At 56.9% G+C, this 17,489-nt stretch overlaps 2 protein-coding genes across 12 annotated transcripts in view; one reads left to right on the top strand and one right to left on the bottom strand.

Moving 5' to 3' along the window:
• EMID1 (EMI domain containing 1) overlaps nt 1-5,655 on the top strand; it is a 95,746-nt gene extending 90,091 nt beyond the window's left edge. For 5 of the 8 annotated variants that reach the window (XM_073312550.1, XM_073312548.1, XM_073312547.1 and 2 more), the window contains one exon: nt 1,711-5,655. In XM_073312550.1, the coding sequence (XP_073168651.1) occupies nt 1,711-2,067 (357 nt within the window). In that variant the 3' untranslated portion in view covers nt 2,068-5,655. The remainder of the gene's footprint in view (nt 1-1,710) is intronic. The other 3 variants (XM_073312551.1, XM_073312549.1, XM_073312552.1) reach the window with 2 other exon arrangements.
• On the bottom strand, nt 3,838-14,184 carry RHBDD3 (rhomboid domain containing 3). Of its 4 annotated transcripts, none has more exons than XM_073312553.1 (6): nt 13,556-14,184; nt 11,992-12,148; nt 11,175-11,564; nt 8,975-9,140; nt 8,093-8,446; nt 3,838-5,352 (listed from the first exon to the last, which is right to left on the bottom strand). In XM_073312553.1, the coding sequence occupies exons 1-6, from the start codon at nt 13,688-13,690 to the stop codon at nt 5,154-5,156; spliced, it is 1,401 nt and encodes a 466-aa protein (XP_073168654.1). In that variant the 5' UTR covers nt 13,691-14,184; the 3' UTR covers nt 3,838-5,153. The 4 variants fall into 4 exon arrangements, with proteins under 4 accessions (XP_073168654.1, XP_073168655.1, XP_073168656.1 ...); XM_073312554.1 differs by having other exon boundaries at nt 11,992-12,267; nt 13,556-13,646; XM_073312555.1 differs by having other exon boundaries at nt 11,992-12,267; nt 13,516-13,604.
• Nucleotides 14,185-17,489: the final 3,305 nt, after the last annotated feature.

Raw genomic sequence — 17,489 nt, 5'->3', positions numbered from 1 at the left:
GACTCCTTGAATGGCTGGGCCGCTCGGAGCCAGCCCTTTGACGGGGACCCCGTTGTATCCGTGGGCTCCCCTTTGCATGCCGAGTCTGTGGATGACAACTCCTCTGTGTGTTTGGAGCCAGATGGTTGGGATTCCAGTTAGGTGCTGATACAACCCTTCCTGTCTCGTAACTGCCAGCTGGGGATGGGGAGAGGTGCTAGTACTTGAAGCCACGAATGGGGCATCCCTAACTCAGACTGCAGGGCACGTCTGCATGGGTCTGTCCTGCAGCTCTGTGGGGCTCCTCCTCTCGCGGTGCCATTGGCACTTCGCAGCATGAGCTATGGCACAAGAGTGCCTTGGGCGTCTGCACTGGGTGTCACTCAGGTGCACTGACCATTCGTGGTTTAGCTTGGAGGAGGGTTTCCTTTCCTCTGCCCTGCAGGAGAAAGGGCACGACAAACGGCTCTGTACAGGAATAGATGCTGCCTTGATCATGGTCCTCCGCAATGTGTGTTACCTGCCTGTGGCCAGGGATGCTGGAAAATCGCAGGTGCAGATGGTCAGTGTAATGGGCTGGAAGTGCCAAGCCCACCACAGCAGGGTCTTCTGTCCACTTCCTGCAGAGTCTAAAGCCTAGCTTGTGCTGGCTTCCATGGGAGCAGAATCCCGCCCCCCATTGTCATCAACGCTCCTCTCAGCTGCCATTGCAGAGGCTGTAGCGTGAACGCCATCTAACCGGGTAGCCCCCGAGCTCTGAGCCCAGCGGAGCCATCAGCACCAGAGCCTGGCTGAGCCCAGGAGGTGCTGCATTAACATGGGCTCTGTGGTCGCCCGCCATCCCCAGCCAACTGCTTAGCTTGGAGCATTGCCCCGTTCTCTCGCCCCCTGTAGTGACTGCAGTGGAGAGTGAGCACTTAGACACAGACCCATGAAGGTCCCCATGAGGAGCGGGCCTTGACTCCTTTGTCTACATGCCGCATACCTCACCTGGCTGGAGAGCGGGGATGTGAAGTGACAAACAGCCTCTCCCAGACCTGGAAGGGGAAGCCAGAGCCCAGAACTGAGCCGGAATCTCCCGCTTTGCTGCCCAGTGTTGCCTCATGTGGCTGCATTGTTGCTGACCACATACGCCTTCACGCGGGAGGGCAGGCTCCAAAGGGTTCCAGGCAGTGGCAGACTAATGCACAGGCCCATGCCCAGGGGCCCCAGCCAATTTAGGGCCCCCCAGGAGCACCAGCACTGTGCTCCCCCCCTTTTCCCTGGGAAAAAACCTGGCTCCATCATATGGATTCAAATAAGGGCACCATTCTCTCCTTGGCTGCTCTTCTGAAACAGCCACCTCTGCTGTGCCAGGCACATGCCTGGCCACACTGGGCCTGTCCTTGGCGATGGCACAACCAAACCCTGGGATCCGGGGCGATTCGGGGCTGAACTCTGCTGCTTTATCGCTGCTGCTGTCCGCAAAGGCAGGGAGGCTGACAGAACCTGGCCAACCCATGGGGCCAGCCCACGCCCAGGGCTTCGGCCTGCACCAGAGCAGGCACCTGGCTGCTGGGTGCTCTGCCTAGGCCACGAGTATGCTGGCACCGCACTATGGCCAAGGAGTAGCTGGACACTGACTCCAGTGGTCAACAGAGCCAATGCCCTGCGCTCTTCCAAACTCCCTGGTTGGGTGTCAGTGGCGAAACGGCTGGATTTGACTCTGCTTTTCTTCCCTTCCCCTGCTAGAGCCAGAGCCAGGTTCAGGCGCCGAACCCTTCCCCACTAGCGCCCCCAGCTTCCACCGGGGCAAGCGCGACAGGCTGGCAGCCTACAGAATCGTCCCACGCCAGCTGGCCCAGAAGGCCGAGGATGACAGCAAGTGAAGAGGGGGCAGCCCACCCCTCGGGGTGTGAGCGGGAGTCATCTCCCCAAGCATTAAGGTCCCCTTGGGCACTCTCCCTTCCCTCCCCCACATCACTCTGGACTGTCGCACGAAGAAACGCTCGAGGATCCGTCCCAGGACGTGGGGCTCGCCGGCATGACGTATTTATTTGTGCTCTTTCGAAAGAGGCCTGTAACCAGTGTTATGTGTGTACTAACTGACCCCCTGCTGGCTGCCTCCTCCTGTCTCCAGCACCCCCTACCCCATGCTCCCCTCATTGTACTGCAGGGGGCGCTCTCTATCTCTAGGTGCTATTGTGTGGGATGTCTCCATGGTGCCCTTGGCCTGTAGCTCCCCAGCCTGGCAGGGATGGGAGAGAGGGCGTCGCTCGCCCTTCTGCTCCCAAACTGCAGAGGGTTTATCCTGGGCAGTCCCCAGGAATTCAGTCTTGGCTCCCCCACCAAGGGCGTGCAGGGGATGGTGCCTTGGCCCTTCCCAGTCCCCAGGGATTGGCTCAGCTCCCGTGGAGCCAAGTTCCTGCCGTTTCACCAGTGAACCCATCCCCAGAGCAGGGGCTGCTGGGACAGGTGTAGCGCTGCCCAGCGCCAGGCTCTCCGCCAGACCGTTACCCCGGTACGGGTTTGGGCCCCGGCAGCCCCTGAACAGCGCTGGCATTGCAAGGCAGCTCTGCCCATACCTCTGAACACGAGCACCAAGGTGGGGTGACCCGGCTGGCCACTGAAAACCAAGCTAAGCAGGCTGAGCCAGGATGGAGCGTACACCTGCTCAAACGCTGCCGCGCTGGGCTTTGGCTGCCATGGGCCCCTCTGGCTCAGCAGCCAGCCTGCCCTTGGCCTGTGTTCAGCAAAGGCACCTGAGGGGGGTAATTACCCATGTGGCCATCCCCCATCTCAGAGTACCCAGGCCTGTCTCAGGCCCAGGGAACAGCTGTGGGGCTTCCATCATCCAGCCCATTCTTCCCCCAAAGCATGTGGGGAGCAGTCAGGCCCCCACGCCAGCTGCTGTGAGTGTGCACAGAGATGGGGCTGAGATGCTGGAACCCACTAAGGCGGGGGCACCCTACCCCCCAGGCGGTGCTCGCTGGTTCAGGCAGCTCAGCTGCACCCAACACATGCCCGCTTCTTACCCCACAAAGGCTTTACCTGGAGCAACACTTCTTCCGGAGCAGGGGCAGCTACCACCCCTGGGTGGGGCTTCAGCTGGGCCTCAGGCAGGTCCCCTTCCAGCATCCTCAGCCCCACCCTGGGCACCTTCCCCCAGCGTGGAGGGATCTTTCCCCTGGAGGCCAAAGTGTCACCAAGGGGCAGTCGCCATGGTTGGATGTAGGCAGGGCGCCAGGCCTCCATTCCCTGCTCCACCTCCTTGATCAGTCAGGGAACTCAGCATCCCCACAGCTAAGGATGGCTAGGGAGGGGAGAGACATAACCAAAACCTATCTAGCAGCCACACACCCTTGCCCCACCTCCCACCATCCTCCCTGATGTCCTGGCTGCTGTGTACGCCCTTCCCTGTGCGCCCTGAGCACCCACTAACAACTGGGAGAGTTGCTGTCAAATGGGGAGACGGGCCAGAAGCAGGGAAGTCTGGGGTCATTTGTGGAGAGGCCCATCTGAAGCCAGCACCCGGTGCAACCCTGCCGCTAACTGCGCAAGCGGCTGGGGAGGGAATCTGCCTTTGTATTGTGTATGCTTGTGATCCTGGCCAGCCGCAGGACAAATGGTCTAAAGGTCATTAAAACGTGTCACTAAGCTCCAGCGGCACAGCAGTCTGGCTGTGCTCCTAAAGCTGGGGTGGGGAGCAGGGGGCTCGCACCACTGACGGGCATTGGCTGCAGCCAGGAAGGATGCTGGCTAGAGGCTCGGCGCTCCCACTCCGTCCTCACCCACAGGCTGCACCAAGGAAAGGACCTGAAGGAAACAAACGACCGGCCAAGCCTGGCCACAGGCAATGAGAGCAGCCAGCAGCCTCCCCAGGGTTTGGTGAAACTTTATTTCTCCAGCAAAGAACAGCAACAGTTCACCTCCAGGGGTCCACAGGTAGCTCCCCAGGCAGGCACGTCCGGCTGGCCGGGCAGCAGGCACTTCTGCAGGGGCCCTTATCAATGGTGGCAGAGCTCGCTGGCTCTCACAGCCTGTGGCAAGATAGACCAAGGCTAGAAAGCAGCTGAAGGGGGATGATGCTGGTGGTCTCCAGGTGAATCCCATGTAGGCAGGGCACCATCATGTCAGCAGCTGGTAGGTCCAGGAGCCAACACCTTGGTAAAGCCAACCAGAGGGCAGGCAGAGAAAGCAGGTTCCACCTTCCAGGCAATGGGATGGGAGCTGGCAGGCACCTTTCCCTGGCTAGCCCTCCCCTCTGCTTTCCAGGGGAGTCGGCCTTTGGGGAGCTCAGCCACATGCTGCGGGATGTTACAGTTACTGTTTAGGATTCCCAGACTGCTGGTGACATAACCCCCCACCCTGAATGCCATGGGACTGCCTGGGACGATGCGATGTGTGGCAGAGTTTAGGCTCCAGACGACACAAGCATGGATCTTGCCTGTTTTCTAGCATCCCTTGCCCCCGGCAGCAGCATTAAACCTGGAGCTCCCTGGGCTGTGGAGTGCCTCGGTGCTCCTGCCCCCACTGCTGGCCTCACCCCCAACCCCAGCTAGTGACAGGATCTGTCTACACTGGTGCTTCCTAATGCCAGTTACTCAGTCACCAATTAGCTAATATATTTGCCCATGCTAGCGTGGATGCTCCCTAACTGTGAGTTCCAGGACACGGCTTGAATACCAGCCCAAATCATAAAGGCTTGTGCCCTGGAACAAACATTTGGGAGGACCAGAATGGCCTGTACTAGCCTGGCTGCTAACTCACGTTAAAATTTAGCACGGCCTTACCAAGGAAGGGATGGGTCAGGCAGAAAACAAGAGGCCGGAGCCTGTGGGGGCTGGCACAAGAGAAGGGATGGAGAAGGTAGGAGGCACCATGCTGCACGTGACTCCTCTGCACAGCCCGAGCCATGCCTCAGTCATGCAACTGCTCTTCCTCCCTGCAGCACCCAGCTCAGAACCGGCCTCACCTCTCCTGTTTCCCCATCCTCTCACACAGCTGTTCCCAAGGGAGCCCAGGCCTGGAGCTGAGCCCTACAGGACTCCCACATCTTCGGATAGAGGGTGCACCCAAGCTCATGGTGCTTCCAGTAATGGGCTTTGCTCTCTTCCTTCCCTAAGGGCCTGGTGATCTCAAACACGATGGCTCAGCTTTGGGCCGTTATTTCTGCTGTTAATTACTGGAGCCCTTTACTCTGTGGTGGGTATGGCTTGCTCTGTGGGAAGCAGATGCTCACGGCAGGCTGGCCTGCTCTCCAATGTCACCACGGCCTTGTCCCCGATCTGGCCTTCGATCAGCAGCGAGACGGCCCCCTCCACTCGGCCCGTGGCTGCCAGGGCCACCACTGCATGCTCTGTGGGGAAGCCCATCCTCTCCAGCTGCTGCAGCCTGGGGAACGAGGGGAACAGAGGCCATAAGAACGGCCAGACTGGGTCAGACCAAAGGTCCATCTAGCCCAGTATCCTGTCTTCTGACAGTGGCCAATACCAGGTGCCCCAGGGGGGAGAGGGATAGCCCAGGGTTGTGAGTTCAATCCTTGAGGGGGCCATTTAGGGATCTGGGGCAAAAATTAGGGATTGGCCCTGCTTTGAGGAGGGGGGTCAGACTAGACGATCTCCTGAAGTCCCTTCCAACCCTGACATTCTATGAATGAACAGAACAGGTAATCATCAAATGAGTGGAAAATTGCTAACATAGTTCCTATTTTTAAGAAAGGTAAAAAAAGCAATCCGGGTAACTACAGGCCTGTTCTTTTGACATCTGCAGTATGCAAGGTCTTGGAAAAAATTTTGATTATAAAGTAGTTAAGGACATTGAGGTCAATGGTAATTGGTACAAAATACAACATGGTTTTACAAAAGGTAGATTGTGCCAAACCAACCTGATCTCCTTCTCTGAGAAGGTAACAGATTTTTTTAGACAAAGGGAACGCAGTGGATCTACTTTACCTTGATGTCAGTACGGCGTTTGATACAGTTCCACATGAAGAATTATTAGCTAAATTGGAAAAGATGGGGGTCAATACGAAAACTGAAAGGTGGATAAGGAAATGGTTAAAGGGGAGACTACAACGGGTCACATTGAAAGGTGAACTGTCAGGCTGGAAGGAGGTTACCAGTGGAGTTCCTCGGGGATCAATTTTGGGACCAATCTTATTTAACCTTTTTATTACTGACCTTGGCACAAAAAGCGGGAATGTGCTAATAAAGTTTGTGGATGACACAAAGCTGGGCGGTATTCCCAATACAGAGAAGGACCGGGATATCATACAGGAAGATCTGGATGACCTTGTAAACTGGAGTAATAGGATGAAATGTAATAGTGAAAAGTGCAAGGTCATGCATTTAGGGATTAATAACAAGAATTTCTGCTATAAACTGGGGACGCGTTACATGGAAGTAACAAAGAAGGAGAAGGACCTCGGAGTACTGGTCGATCACAGGATGACTATGAGCCGCCAATGTGATATGGCCGTCAAAAAAGCTAATGGCGGTCTTGGGATGCATCAGGCGAGGTATTTCCAGTCGAGATAAGGAGGTGTTAGTACCGTTATACAAGGCACCGGTGTGACCTCATCTGGAATATTGTGTGCAGTTCTGGTCTCCCATGTTTAAGAAGGATGAATTCAAACTGGAACAGGTACAGATAAGGGCTACCAGGATGATCCGAGGAATGCAAAACCTGTCTTATGAAAGGAGACTCAAAGAGCTTGGCTTGTTTAGCCTAACCAAAAGAAGGCTGAGGGGAGATAGGATTGCTCTCTATAAATATATCAGAGGGATAAATACCATGGAGGGAGAAGAATTATTTAAGCTCAGTACCAACGTGGACACAAGAACAAATGGATATAAACTGGCCATCAGGAAATTTAGACTTGAAATTAGACGAAGGTTTCTAACCATCAGAGGAGTGAAGTTCTGGAACAGCCTTCCAAGGGGAACAGTGGGGTCAAACGACATATCTGGCTTCAAAACTAAGCTTGATAAATTTATGGAAGGGATGATATGATGGGATAGCCTAATTTTGGCAATTAATTGATCTTTGACTACTAGCGGTAGATATGCCCAATGGCCTGTGATGAGATGTTAGATGGGGTGGGATCTGAGTTACTACACAGAATTCTTTCCTGGCTCGTGTCTGGCTCGTGAGTCTTGCCCACATCCTCAGGGTTTAGCTGATCGCCCTATTTGGGGTCAGGAAGGAATTTTCCCCCAGGGCAGATAGGCGAAAACCCTCCAAGGGCCTTTGCCATTCTCTGCAGCATGAGGCACGGGGTCACTTGCTGGAGGATTCACTACACCTTGAAGTCTTTAAACCATGATTTGAGGACTTCAATAGCTCAGACATAAGTTAGGGGTTTGTTACAGGAGTTGGTGGATGCAATTCCATGGCCTGCATTGTGCAGGGGGTCAGACTAGATGATCACAATGGTCCCTTCTGACCTTAAAGTCTATGATTCTATGAAATTATCCATCCCCTGTTGCCCATTCCCAGCTTCTGGCAAACAGAGGCTACGGACACCATCCCTGCCCAATAGCCATTGATGGACTGATCCTCCGTGAACTTATCTAGTTCTTTTTTGAAGAAACCTTTGGACTGTGGGTGGGGACATGGGGCTGGGCAGGGAAAGCAGGGGCAGGTGGGGAGAATTCAGGCCTGTTTGATGTGGATGGCTCTGTGGTTGCTGGTGGGCAGCCCACACTCCCGCAGGGTCCATGCCCAACAAACACACATGCAATGGCGCAGACAGCAGCCTGCCTGCCCATCAGGTGGCCCGAGACTCCACAGCTCCTCATGTGCAATGCTCTGCCTGTAGCTGTCACTCAGCAGGGTTGAGCTAGCCCAATCTGGCCAGGTCAGCATGAGAGGACCTTGGCGGGGGGAGCCATGAAGCATGAACAAGCTGCACCAGGGGCCGCAGCCAGCAGAGATGGAGGGAACCAGAGGGCAGCCCACGCTGTGCTCTCAGGCTCAGTGGGTGCTGCCCAAAGAGCCCCCCAATTTGGCTCTGGGTTAGAAGCCAAGTGGGCTGAAGCGTCTGGCCTCTGCTCCACACTGGTCACTAAGGGGTGCCTCCCTCTCCATCCCCCAGGCATCACCTTCCCCCTCCCCCCGCCATGCCCCTTACCGCAGAGAGGAGACGGAGGATTTGGAAAGCTGAACTCCTCCCACGGCAGCCTCCAGGCTGGCGTCCTTCAGGGAGGCCTGGATCCCGGCCAGCAGCAACTGCTCATCCAGCAGGACCTCTCCCGGGCCCAAGAGTGATGCCCCAGAGTGCAGGCTGGGGCTGTCCCATGAGGGAGGGCCCCCATGGAGATCTGGGAAGCCAGCCAGAGGGACGGACGGGTATGACATCTCAGAACCCTGCCAGCACCTAGGTCTTTCAGCAGCCCAGGGAGAAGCAGGTGCCATGGCTAAGGACTGGTCTGAAAGGCCCCCCGAGAAACACTGCTGGGCTGGGGGGGCAGAGAGTCCTGGAGACCTGGGAATCAAAGAAGGAATCAGAGGAGAGTCCAAACAGACAGCGGGAGGGAGCAGTTTCCTAACCCACCACAGAGGGCAGCCAGGGTGTCCCCCAATTGAGTGGGGGTTGGGGGGGGGGAGTTCCTTTCCTTCATTGGGGTTGGGGAGCGCCCCCTGACTCTAGCAGGGACATGTTTCTCACGCTGGCGATGCCAGACCCTAAAACAGTGGTACAGGAGACTCCCTGTGTCTGGGGGAGGAGGTTCTGGGTCAGCCGACATCCCACCCCAGGACTCCTTGCTATGCAGCACTAGACCAGAGGGGTTGCTGGTGGGTGACCCTCCCTCCTTGCCATCTCCAGCCAGGTTTCTGCTAGGCAGTCCAGAGCACTAACTGCTGGGACATTGAGGGAGGGAGATAAACAGCAGTAACCAGTGGGACACCAGGCCCGCCTGGGGGCACAAGGGGAGAGCCAGGGGCTGTAAGCTGATGATGTCTCTCATAGTGATGCAGTGAACCCCAGCCAGCCTGGAGCCACCCCACGTACCTGCCCCTGGTGCTGGCCACATGGCTTGTGGGAAGGATCCCCCCTCTTGGGCACAGGATAAAGCGGACGAATCTGCTTCCCGCCAGTGTCCTGCAGATGGTCCCATCATGCAGCACTTCCAGGCGCCTCTCTGACAGCTCCAGCCACGACAAGACCCTGGACCAATCTGCCACCAGTTCCTCTGGTCAAGGAAAACGTCTGCTGCAGGCCCCTGCTGGGGATGCTTCCTGGTCCCCAGCCTGGCTAGCTAGGAGCCAAATAACCCAAGGGTCTGCAAGGCATGTTGGGATCTGTAATCTCCATAAAGATGATGGCAGCTGTGACTGGCTCGTTTTAACCACATTAGAGGCAGAGCTCAGGTGCCTAATAATGCTGCCTTCAGCTGGGCAAAACTCCCCTGGAGTAACCGCAAACCCCAGGGATGGTTACTTTACGTGTACATCAGGTTGTGCCAAGGTCTGCGAGCATGAGCCAGAGACGGGCACCGGGAGAAAGCTCACGGAAAGGAGAGTGTCTGAGGTCATGCAATGGATGCCAGGCACTCAGTGCTAAAGAGGCGTGGGATAGCAAGATCACCAAGCTTCTGGGGGGCTCTCGCTCCTTTTCACTGAGATATTAACTGGTGTTTAGTGCTGGTGGAATGACAACCTTGGGAGACCAAACCCCTAAGCTACTAAAAATATACCAGCCGTGCCAGCTTCCTACCCAACAATGCGCCTCTGCCCTGAGCTGAGAGATGGGAAGGAAGAATCCAGCCTCTACAGCCCAGACAAGAGGGTCAATTAGTGGTTGTTGGCATGGTGGTTTCTGTGATGTGGGGACACCTAACCCCTAAGAGCTGGACTGAGACTCATCAAACGTCTTTCACATAGGCCACTGAAAAGCTATCAGGTGGGAAGGACTTTCACTCCCTCCCAGCCAGGGCAGCATCCAAACTAGGCTCCATATCCCATTTCCAGAGCGGGCAATCTGGGGCCTTAGCTATTTTCCTGTGGAGTGGACTGTTTTCTCCACAATCTTAGCTTTCATTTAAAAGAATTAATGGCTGAATTGTGACCCCAGGCACTCCCCCACCACTGACTTCCATAGAGTCACATCTGGGGGAGGCTGAGTGGAATATTCCCCAGTTTCTTGCCTTTCTGTTTGTGAAGACTCCTTCTGAATGCAGTGTCCTGCTTCCGAGTCTGCAGCCTGGCTTGGGAGGCCGGGGGGAGGAGGGGGGGCTGCTTTGCTGGACATTGTTACTTGCTGTTCCTGCTGCCGCCATGGCACCGAAAATACACATGCGTTGCAAACCTCCCGGCTGCCAGCTCCACGTGTGTGATACTTGCCTAGTCCCCGCTGACTTTGGCACAGCTGCTGCAGGCTGACCCACTGGCTCCATTGGCCCTGTGATGGGGCATATAAACCCCCCTCTGCACTGTCACTAGGGCGAGTCGCTACCTCCCCAGCTGTGGCTAATTAGTTGACCTGCAACAGCAGGGCTAGGAGTCTGCAGGCCAGGCAGAGGGGTGGCAGCCGACCAGGCTGGGACACAGATTGCTAGGAAGCTGCCCAGCAAGCAGGCCCTGATGCCTCTGAGGAGTGGGGTGAGGCTGCTGTTGGAGGAGGAAGAGGCCCCTAGTTGGGAGGGATAGCTCAGTGGTTTGAGCTTTGGCCTGCTAAACCCAGGGTTGTGAGTTCAATCCTTGAGGGGGCCATTTAGGGATCTGGGGCAAAAATTGGGGATCGGTCCTGCTTTGAGCAGGGGGTTGGACTAGATGACCTCCTGAGGTCCCTTCCAACCCTGATATTCTATGATCCCTTCTCCTGCCAGCTAGAGCAGAACTGGACTCACTTAGGGCGCTGACAGTGGGCCTGGGAGAGATATGACACACGGCTCTGACGATGGCTGGGGTTGAGCTAGGGTCAGGAGAGCTGGGTCTTAAATGGCTGGTGCACTTCCAGGACTGAGGCACCTAATATCTAGGGGTGGCAAAGCCCGGTGGAGTCCCACCCAGTCCCTCTCAGGGCAGGATTGTTCACTGGAGCGTTATCCAGGGGCATCCTCCCCTTCCCTGGGGACCCCATTCCACAGGCCAACTGATCACACTGGCTTGCAGCGTCTGCAGGGATACCTGTGCCCCTCTTCAGGGCCCAGTCAGTACCGTGCCAGGCTGGCGAGGCCCCGGGAACACCCTGCCCATCACACAGAGGATACAGGCCAGCCCTGTAAGCGCACCACTCAGGTGGAGGAGGAAGGGGCACCCGGGGGAGAGAAGCTGGCTGAATGCAAGGAGCAGCCAGGGCAGGGCCACCGCACGCGCCTGCCCCGTGGCCCCAGCCCTGCTCCTCAGCACCAGACGGCGCCCCAGCATGGCCAGGTGGACCGGTGTGTAGCCGCTGGCAGCAGCAGGGGGAGGCGCCCAGAGCCCAGCCAGGACAAGGTAGAGCACAGCCGAGATCACCGCGCTGAGCAGGGAGGCGTGGAGGTAGCGCAGGGTGCCGTGGTGCCGCTCCTGGTGCCAGCCCAGCACAGGGAAGAGCAGCACGTTGAGGAGCAGGAGGGCGGGATCCGTGTGGCACAGACAGTAGGTGGCCAGGCGATACACTGGGGAGAAGAGTGAGGGATGACCCGTTACTGTGGGACTCTCTGTATTTACCTTCCTCCTCGGGGAGCCCAGCGCTGGGAAAGGACTTAGCACAGGCCTGGGCCTGACCAGGTCTGGTCCTCTCCTCCTGCACGGAGCGGCCATTGGTCTCATTTCACAGCACGCTGAAAGCCCCCCAGGGCCTCTCCCTGCCCCACCAGTCCCTGCGCAGGATTCGCCGACACTGGAGCTGCACGCGCCATTCCCAGCTCAGTGCAGCCAGCCCGCCAGCAAGAGACAGGGAACCTCTCTGCTCCCAGCGGGATGCTCCAGTCTCCCACCAGTGACTTGTTAAACAGCCAGGCACCAGGAGTGAGAGCCCTGGAGCAAGGCTACAATCTGAGGGGTGGGCAAGAGGAGGGGGGTAGGGGCGGGACAGGTACCCACCTTGGAAGTGTCTGAACAGCAGGGCTGGCGCTAAGGACAGATTCTCACAAACCCCCAGCAGCCAAAAGATGCCAAGAAGCAGCATTAGGGTAACAGAAGCAAGTGGGGGGCCCTCCAGTCCCCGCATCCATGTTCGGTGCCTCCTGGGCAGCATCACCTTGAGAGGGGAGACACAGCTACACCATGGTCCTCTTGGAGGGATCCTGGATTTCGGGGGACTTGGCAAGGCAGGCAGAGGCAACCAGGGCCTGGGAAATTCTCAGACTCGGGGACTGTCTGTGGGGAGAAGGGGGGACTGAGTCTCCCAAATACACAAACAAACCATATAAGGGCAATGAGGATGCTTGCCCCAGGCTGTGCTCAGGTGAGGACAACCCCCCGGGATCCATTTTATGGGGAAGCAGGGAGCTCTGACCAGGGCATCCCAGTGTGTCCCCTGATGCCCAATACACAAGGAAACAAGGAGCCTCGAGCTTGCCCAAACTTCACCCTGGCCCCAATACATGAGCTGGGACCGTCTCCAAGATGCTGCCCTCTGCTGAACTGGATTTAATTTGCAAACTGGATACCATTAAGTTAGGCTTCAATAGAGACTGTGAGTAGATGTGTCATTACACAAAGTAAAACTATTTCCCCACTTTTATTCCCTCCCCACCACACTGTTCCTCAGACATTCTTGTCAACTGCTGGAAATGGCCCACCTTGAGGTGGGCCCACCTCCAAGATGCTGCCCTCTCGGAGCCCTGTGCCTGGCAGGCTGCACCCTGGCACCCAATGCTGTTACAGGAGAGATCCCCATACCCAGCACCCATCCTTGTCAGCATGTGAGTTGCAGGCAGATGAGAGGACCATGTAGCCATGCGGTTGTGTGGACTCTGTCCTGAGCTGAGGGTCAGGGCTACAGGTTTCCTTTGTGGCCCGGCAGCGAGGTGTGAACTGTGATCGCTCACAGCAGTTACCAGCCTGTCAGGCGCTTGCAGCTGTGTGAGACAACACCACAGATGAGAGCCACTCATGCTACAGAGGAGGGACCGCGAGGCAGTCAGCTCACAGCCGGCTGGGCCCTGCAGTGCCCACTGCCCCGGGACGGGAGAACCGCCCAGCTGGCCTCAAACACAGGACAGCAGGTGGCTGCTCTTTCTGAAGCCTTGTGTTGCAAATCCTGCAGCTCATGTGCTGGCCTGTGCCCTGCTCCGGTGCCAGGACCGGACTGCCAGGAGCCTCCCCTTCCCCACCCCAAACAATAACTCATGGCCTCATTTCCCCAGCCCCTGGCTGTCTGGGTCCCTGTTGCTGCAAGGGGCATATGGAAAGCACCCAAGTCTGGGTCCGTGGGTTCTCAGCCTGTAGGATGGTGGGGGGGGAGGAAGGGGGGGTGCCCGCCTCCCCGCGGGCTGGGGGGGGGAGGAAGGGGGGGTGCCCGCCTCCCCGCGGGCTGGGGGGGGGGAGGAAGGGGGGGTGCCCGCCTCCCCGCGGGCTGGGGGGGGGTGCCCGCCTCCCCGCGGGCTGCTCTTCGCTCCGCACCGAGGTCCGCTCCGGGGCAGCAGGGCCAAGCGTTTCCTACCGCTCCGGGCTGCTCCGCTCGCTGCTGGGCAAGCTCGGCGCGGGAGCCGGCTCCGCTGCTCCCAGCAGGCCGCGTGCCCTGCGGCTCCCGGGGCGGCGTGTCCTCACCGGGCGGAGGACGCAGCAGCCCGGCCATGCTCCGCGCCCGGCATGTCCTCTCCGCCCGAGCGCCGGGCCGGCCAGGGAGCGTCAGGAAAGCGGAGCCCTGCGGGTGAGCGGCGCGTCTCCGCCCGATGCGCTGCCGGAGTCCGTGCGGGGCGGCTCTGGCCCGCGCGGGACAGGCCTCGGGCCGGCTGATCGATGGGCCCTGCTGGCCGGGGGCCCTGGAGCTTTGCTCCTTCTAGGCCACTGCGAGCATTTCCCCGGCCAGTCTCCCTGCCCCGCGCGGAGAGCTGGGCGGGTTTGTAAAGGACCCGGACTGGTCTGGTCTCGGCTGCTCGCTCCCGTTTGCGTTGGACACGGAAAAGTTCGTTCGGGTCCCTTCTGCGGTCCAGGCGGCACCGCCGCGGTTGGGCTGCAGGGAGGCTCCAACCCGGGCAGCCGCACGGGGGAAGAGGTGGCAAACCTCACGCTTCAGGGCTCAAGGCCTCGCTGCCACAGACCAGGGCAGGGGCAGATGACCCCACCTCTGCTCCCTCGAGGTTCTTACACCGCCCCTGAAACACTGGGTCCTAGCTCCGGGCAGGCAGGATCCGGGCAAGCGGGACCTCGGCTCTGAGCCGGCCTTGCAATGTGCCCTTTTCTTCGTTTATTTTTAATCTAATAAAATATTGCTATTGCCATTGGATTTTGTGACCCAAAACACAAGCGTGGGGCCCAACGGACTTGGACGTTGGAGGCCCATGATGCAGAATATTAGGGTACAAGACACAGAGGTGCTCAGTAGCCAGGCCTCATTGAAATCAGTGGGTGCTCAGCCCCTCTGAAATTCATCAACAGGGCCAGCTTCTTTAAAGGGCTCAGCTATGTTCACCTCTTGGACCAGATCCTGTGCTCCACTTCGGACTAAATCAAGAATTGCCTCTCCCCTGGTGGGTTCGAGGACTAGCTGCTCCGAGCCGCAGTCATTGATGAGGTCTAGAAACTTTCTCTCAGCATCCCCTCCTGAGGTGACAGGAACCCAGTTAATATGAAATCCCCCATTCTTATGGAGTTTTCTATTTCTATAGCCTCTCTAACCTGCCTGACATTTCACAGTCACCAGCCTGGTCACTAGCATATTCCTACAGCTTTACTCAAGTGAGATTGTAACGGGGTGCATACCGCACCCCATTGGATTTAGTCCCTTGGCCCCGTTCCTTAAAGACTCAGGGACGCTGTAAGCTGGTGCAACACCTGTGCTCTTTGTTTGGTGTCCACCCCCACCACCAGTTTCCCGCTATTTACATGGCTTGGCCTGACCAGCAACCAACTAGTAGGCTCTTTCCTCCCTCCGAGCCGGGCCGGAGCAAGCGCTGGCTATTTACCCAGCCCCAATCCATTCCCCCTGATTGGGGCTGGGGCGGCAAGAGCTGATTAAGGGCTTCCCTAGCAGTGCCCTGCTACAGAGATGTTATGCAAATTTGCACATATATCTCTTAGCTCATTACATGATTTTCATATAATTTAGGCATGACCATAAGCTTTGGCATAAGGTTAGTATACCCCACTCTGAGCAGTAGCAGGGGATAGAGCACAGAGCTGCACAAAACTTGGGTGATGTGTAAGCTGAATGGGTGCTGAAGTGTCCAGGGTGTATATGAGTGGTGAGAATCTGGGGAGCTGAATTTGGGGGTGGAAGATGACAGTGGCTGTCAGAGGAGTGTCTGGCTGGAGGACCTGGATTTGTAGAAGTGTCCAGGCCGGTGACTGGGTTCCAGGAGGGGAAAGCTGGGGTCCAACTCAGTGGCAGGGAAAGCTTGGGATAGAGGTACAGGAAGAGGGGATTGTGGTGTGCAAGGAAAGCAATAGGGGATCTGGCTGAGGGAAATGCAGGAATAGGTTTGTGGAATATCTGGGGGTGGGAGGTGGATAGCTTGGGGAAGAAGCTAGAGACAGCTTGGTGTGTGGAGGAGATAGCTGGGGGGTGACTTTGGGGGACGTCTGAGGAAGATGGGGGCTTTGTGAGAGCTGAGGGTTTGTGTCCGAGTGTTGGGGGCAGCTGGGAGGGATGGTAGTCTGTAGAGCTGGTTGGTGGGGAGGGGCTGGGTGGCAGCTGGGTGGAAGAGCTGGGGCCAGCACTGAGCCCCCCACACCTTCTCTTCCTGCCTCTTCTTGGCTGCTCCTTCCCTGCTCAGATCCAGCAGGGGGTGCAATAAGAGAGAGGCCACTGAGCTTCAGTTGCAGGTCATTCCTGCAGCCCAGCCTATGCAACCTGGGCTGTGGCCATGCCACAGGGAGGGCTGCATATGTGAGTATCACATGAAATGCCTCTGCAGCGCTTCTCAGGCCAGGCTTCTGCTGAGTGGGGTCCAGCTACACCCATGGACTCTGCTGGCCTTTGTGGGGATGGACAGGCTCCCCTGCAGTGGGGCTCAGCTGGGCTCCTTGAGCGTGGTTCCTTCTCCACTGGAAAAAAAATAAATGCCAAGCGCCCCCTCTCCCAGAGCCAAACTGAGCGGTCACTCAAAGGAGATTGTGCAGCTCCTCCCTCTCCTTTCTCTGATCAGCAGTGAAACAGCTAACAGCCTCGGTCTAGGTAACCTGTAATCCTCTGTGCTAACACGCCATTGAGAGGAATGGGGCAGTTCGCACCTCGCACAGCTCTGGTTTCAGGCTCTCTACAGCACCAGGCAGATATTACTGTGTCTGGCACACTCCAGGCACTACTGAGGGGTTTGTTTACAACTGTAAAGGACACAGACTTGCTTTTTCTTTTTCATAGAAATCACAGAATCATAGAATATCAGGGTTGGAAGGGACCTCAGGACGTCATCTAGTCCAACCCCTGCTCAAAGCAGGACCGATCCCCAGTTAAATCATCCCAGCCAGGGCTTTGTCAAGCCTGACCTTAAAAACTTCTAAGGAAGGAGATTCCACCACCTCCCTAGGTAACCCATTCCAGTGCTTCACCCTTCTACTGAAATAGTGTTTCCTAATATCCAACCTAAACCTCCCCCACTGCAACTTGAGACCATTACTCCTTGTTCTGTCATCTGCTACCACTGAGAACAGTCTAGATCCATCCTCTTTGGAACCCCCTTTCAGGTAGTTGAAAGCAGCTATCAAATCCCCCCTCATTCTTCTCTTCCGTAGACTAAACATCCCCAGTTCCCTCAGCCTCTCCTCATAACTCATGTGTTCCAGTCCTCTAATCGCAAAAAGAAAAGGAGTACTTGTGGCACCTTAGAGACTAACCAATTTATTTGAGCATAAGCTTTCGTGAGCTACAGCTCACATTTTTGTTGCCCTCCGCTGGACTCTTTCCAATTTTTCCACATCCTTCTTGTAGTGTGGGGCCCAAAACTGGACACAGTACTCCAGATGAGGCCTCACCAGTGTTGAATAGAGGGGCACAATCACATACCTCGATCTGCTGGCAGTGCCCCTACTTATACATCCCAAAATGCCATTGGCCTTCTTGGCAACAAGGGCACACTGTTGACTCATATCCAGCTTCTCGTCCACTGTAACCCCTAGGTCCTTTTCTGCAGAACTGCTGCCGAGCCATTTGGTCCCTAGTCTGTAGCGGTGCATTGGATTCTTCCGTCCTAAGTGCAGGAGTCTGCACTTGTCCTTGTTGAAGCTCATCAGATTTCTTTTGGCCCAATCCTCTAATTTGTCTAGGGCCCTCTGTATCCTATCCCTACCCTCCAGCGTATCTACCTCTCCTCCCAGTTTAGTGTCATCTGCAAACTTGCTGAGGGTGCGATCCACACCATCCTCCAGATCATTTATGAAGATATTGAACAAAACCGGCCCCAGGACCAACCCTTGGGGCACTCCACTTGATACCG

The sequence above is a fragment of the Lepidochelys kempii genome, chromosome 15 (assembly GCF_965140265.1).
Source record: "Lepidochelys kempii isolate rLepKem1 chromosome 15, rLepKem1.hap2, whole genome shotgun sequence".
NCBI classification, from domain to species: Eukaryota; Metazoa; Chordata; order Testudines; family Cheloniidae; genus Lepidochelys; species Lepidochelys kempii.
The sequence above is the reverse complement of the archived record's forward strand: the minus strand, read 5'-3'. Positions and strand labels throughout refer to the sequence as shown.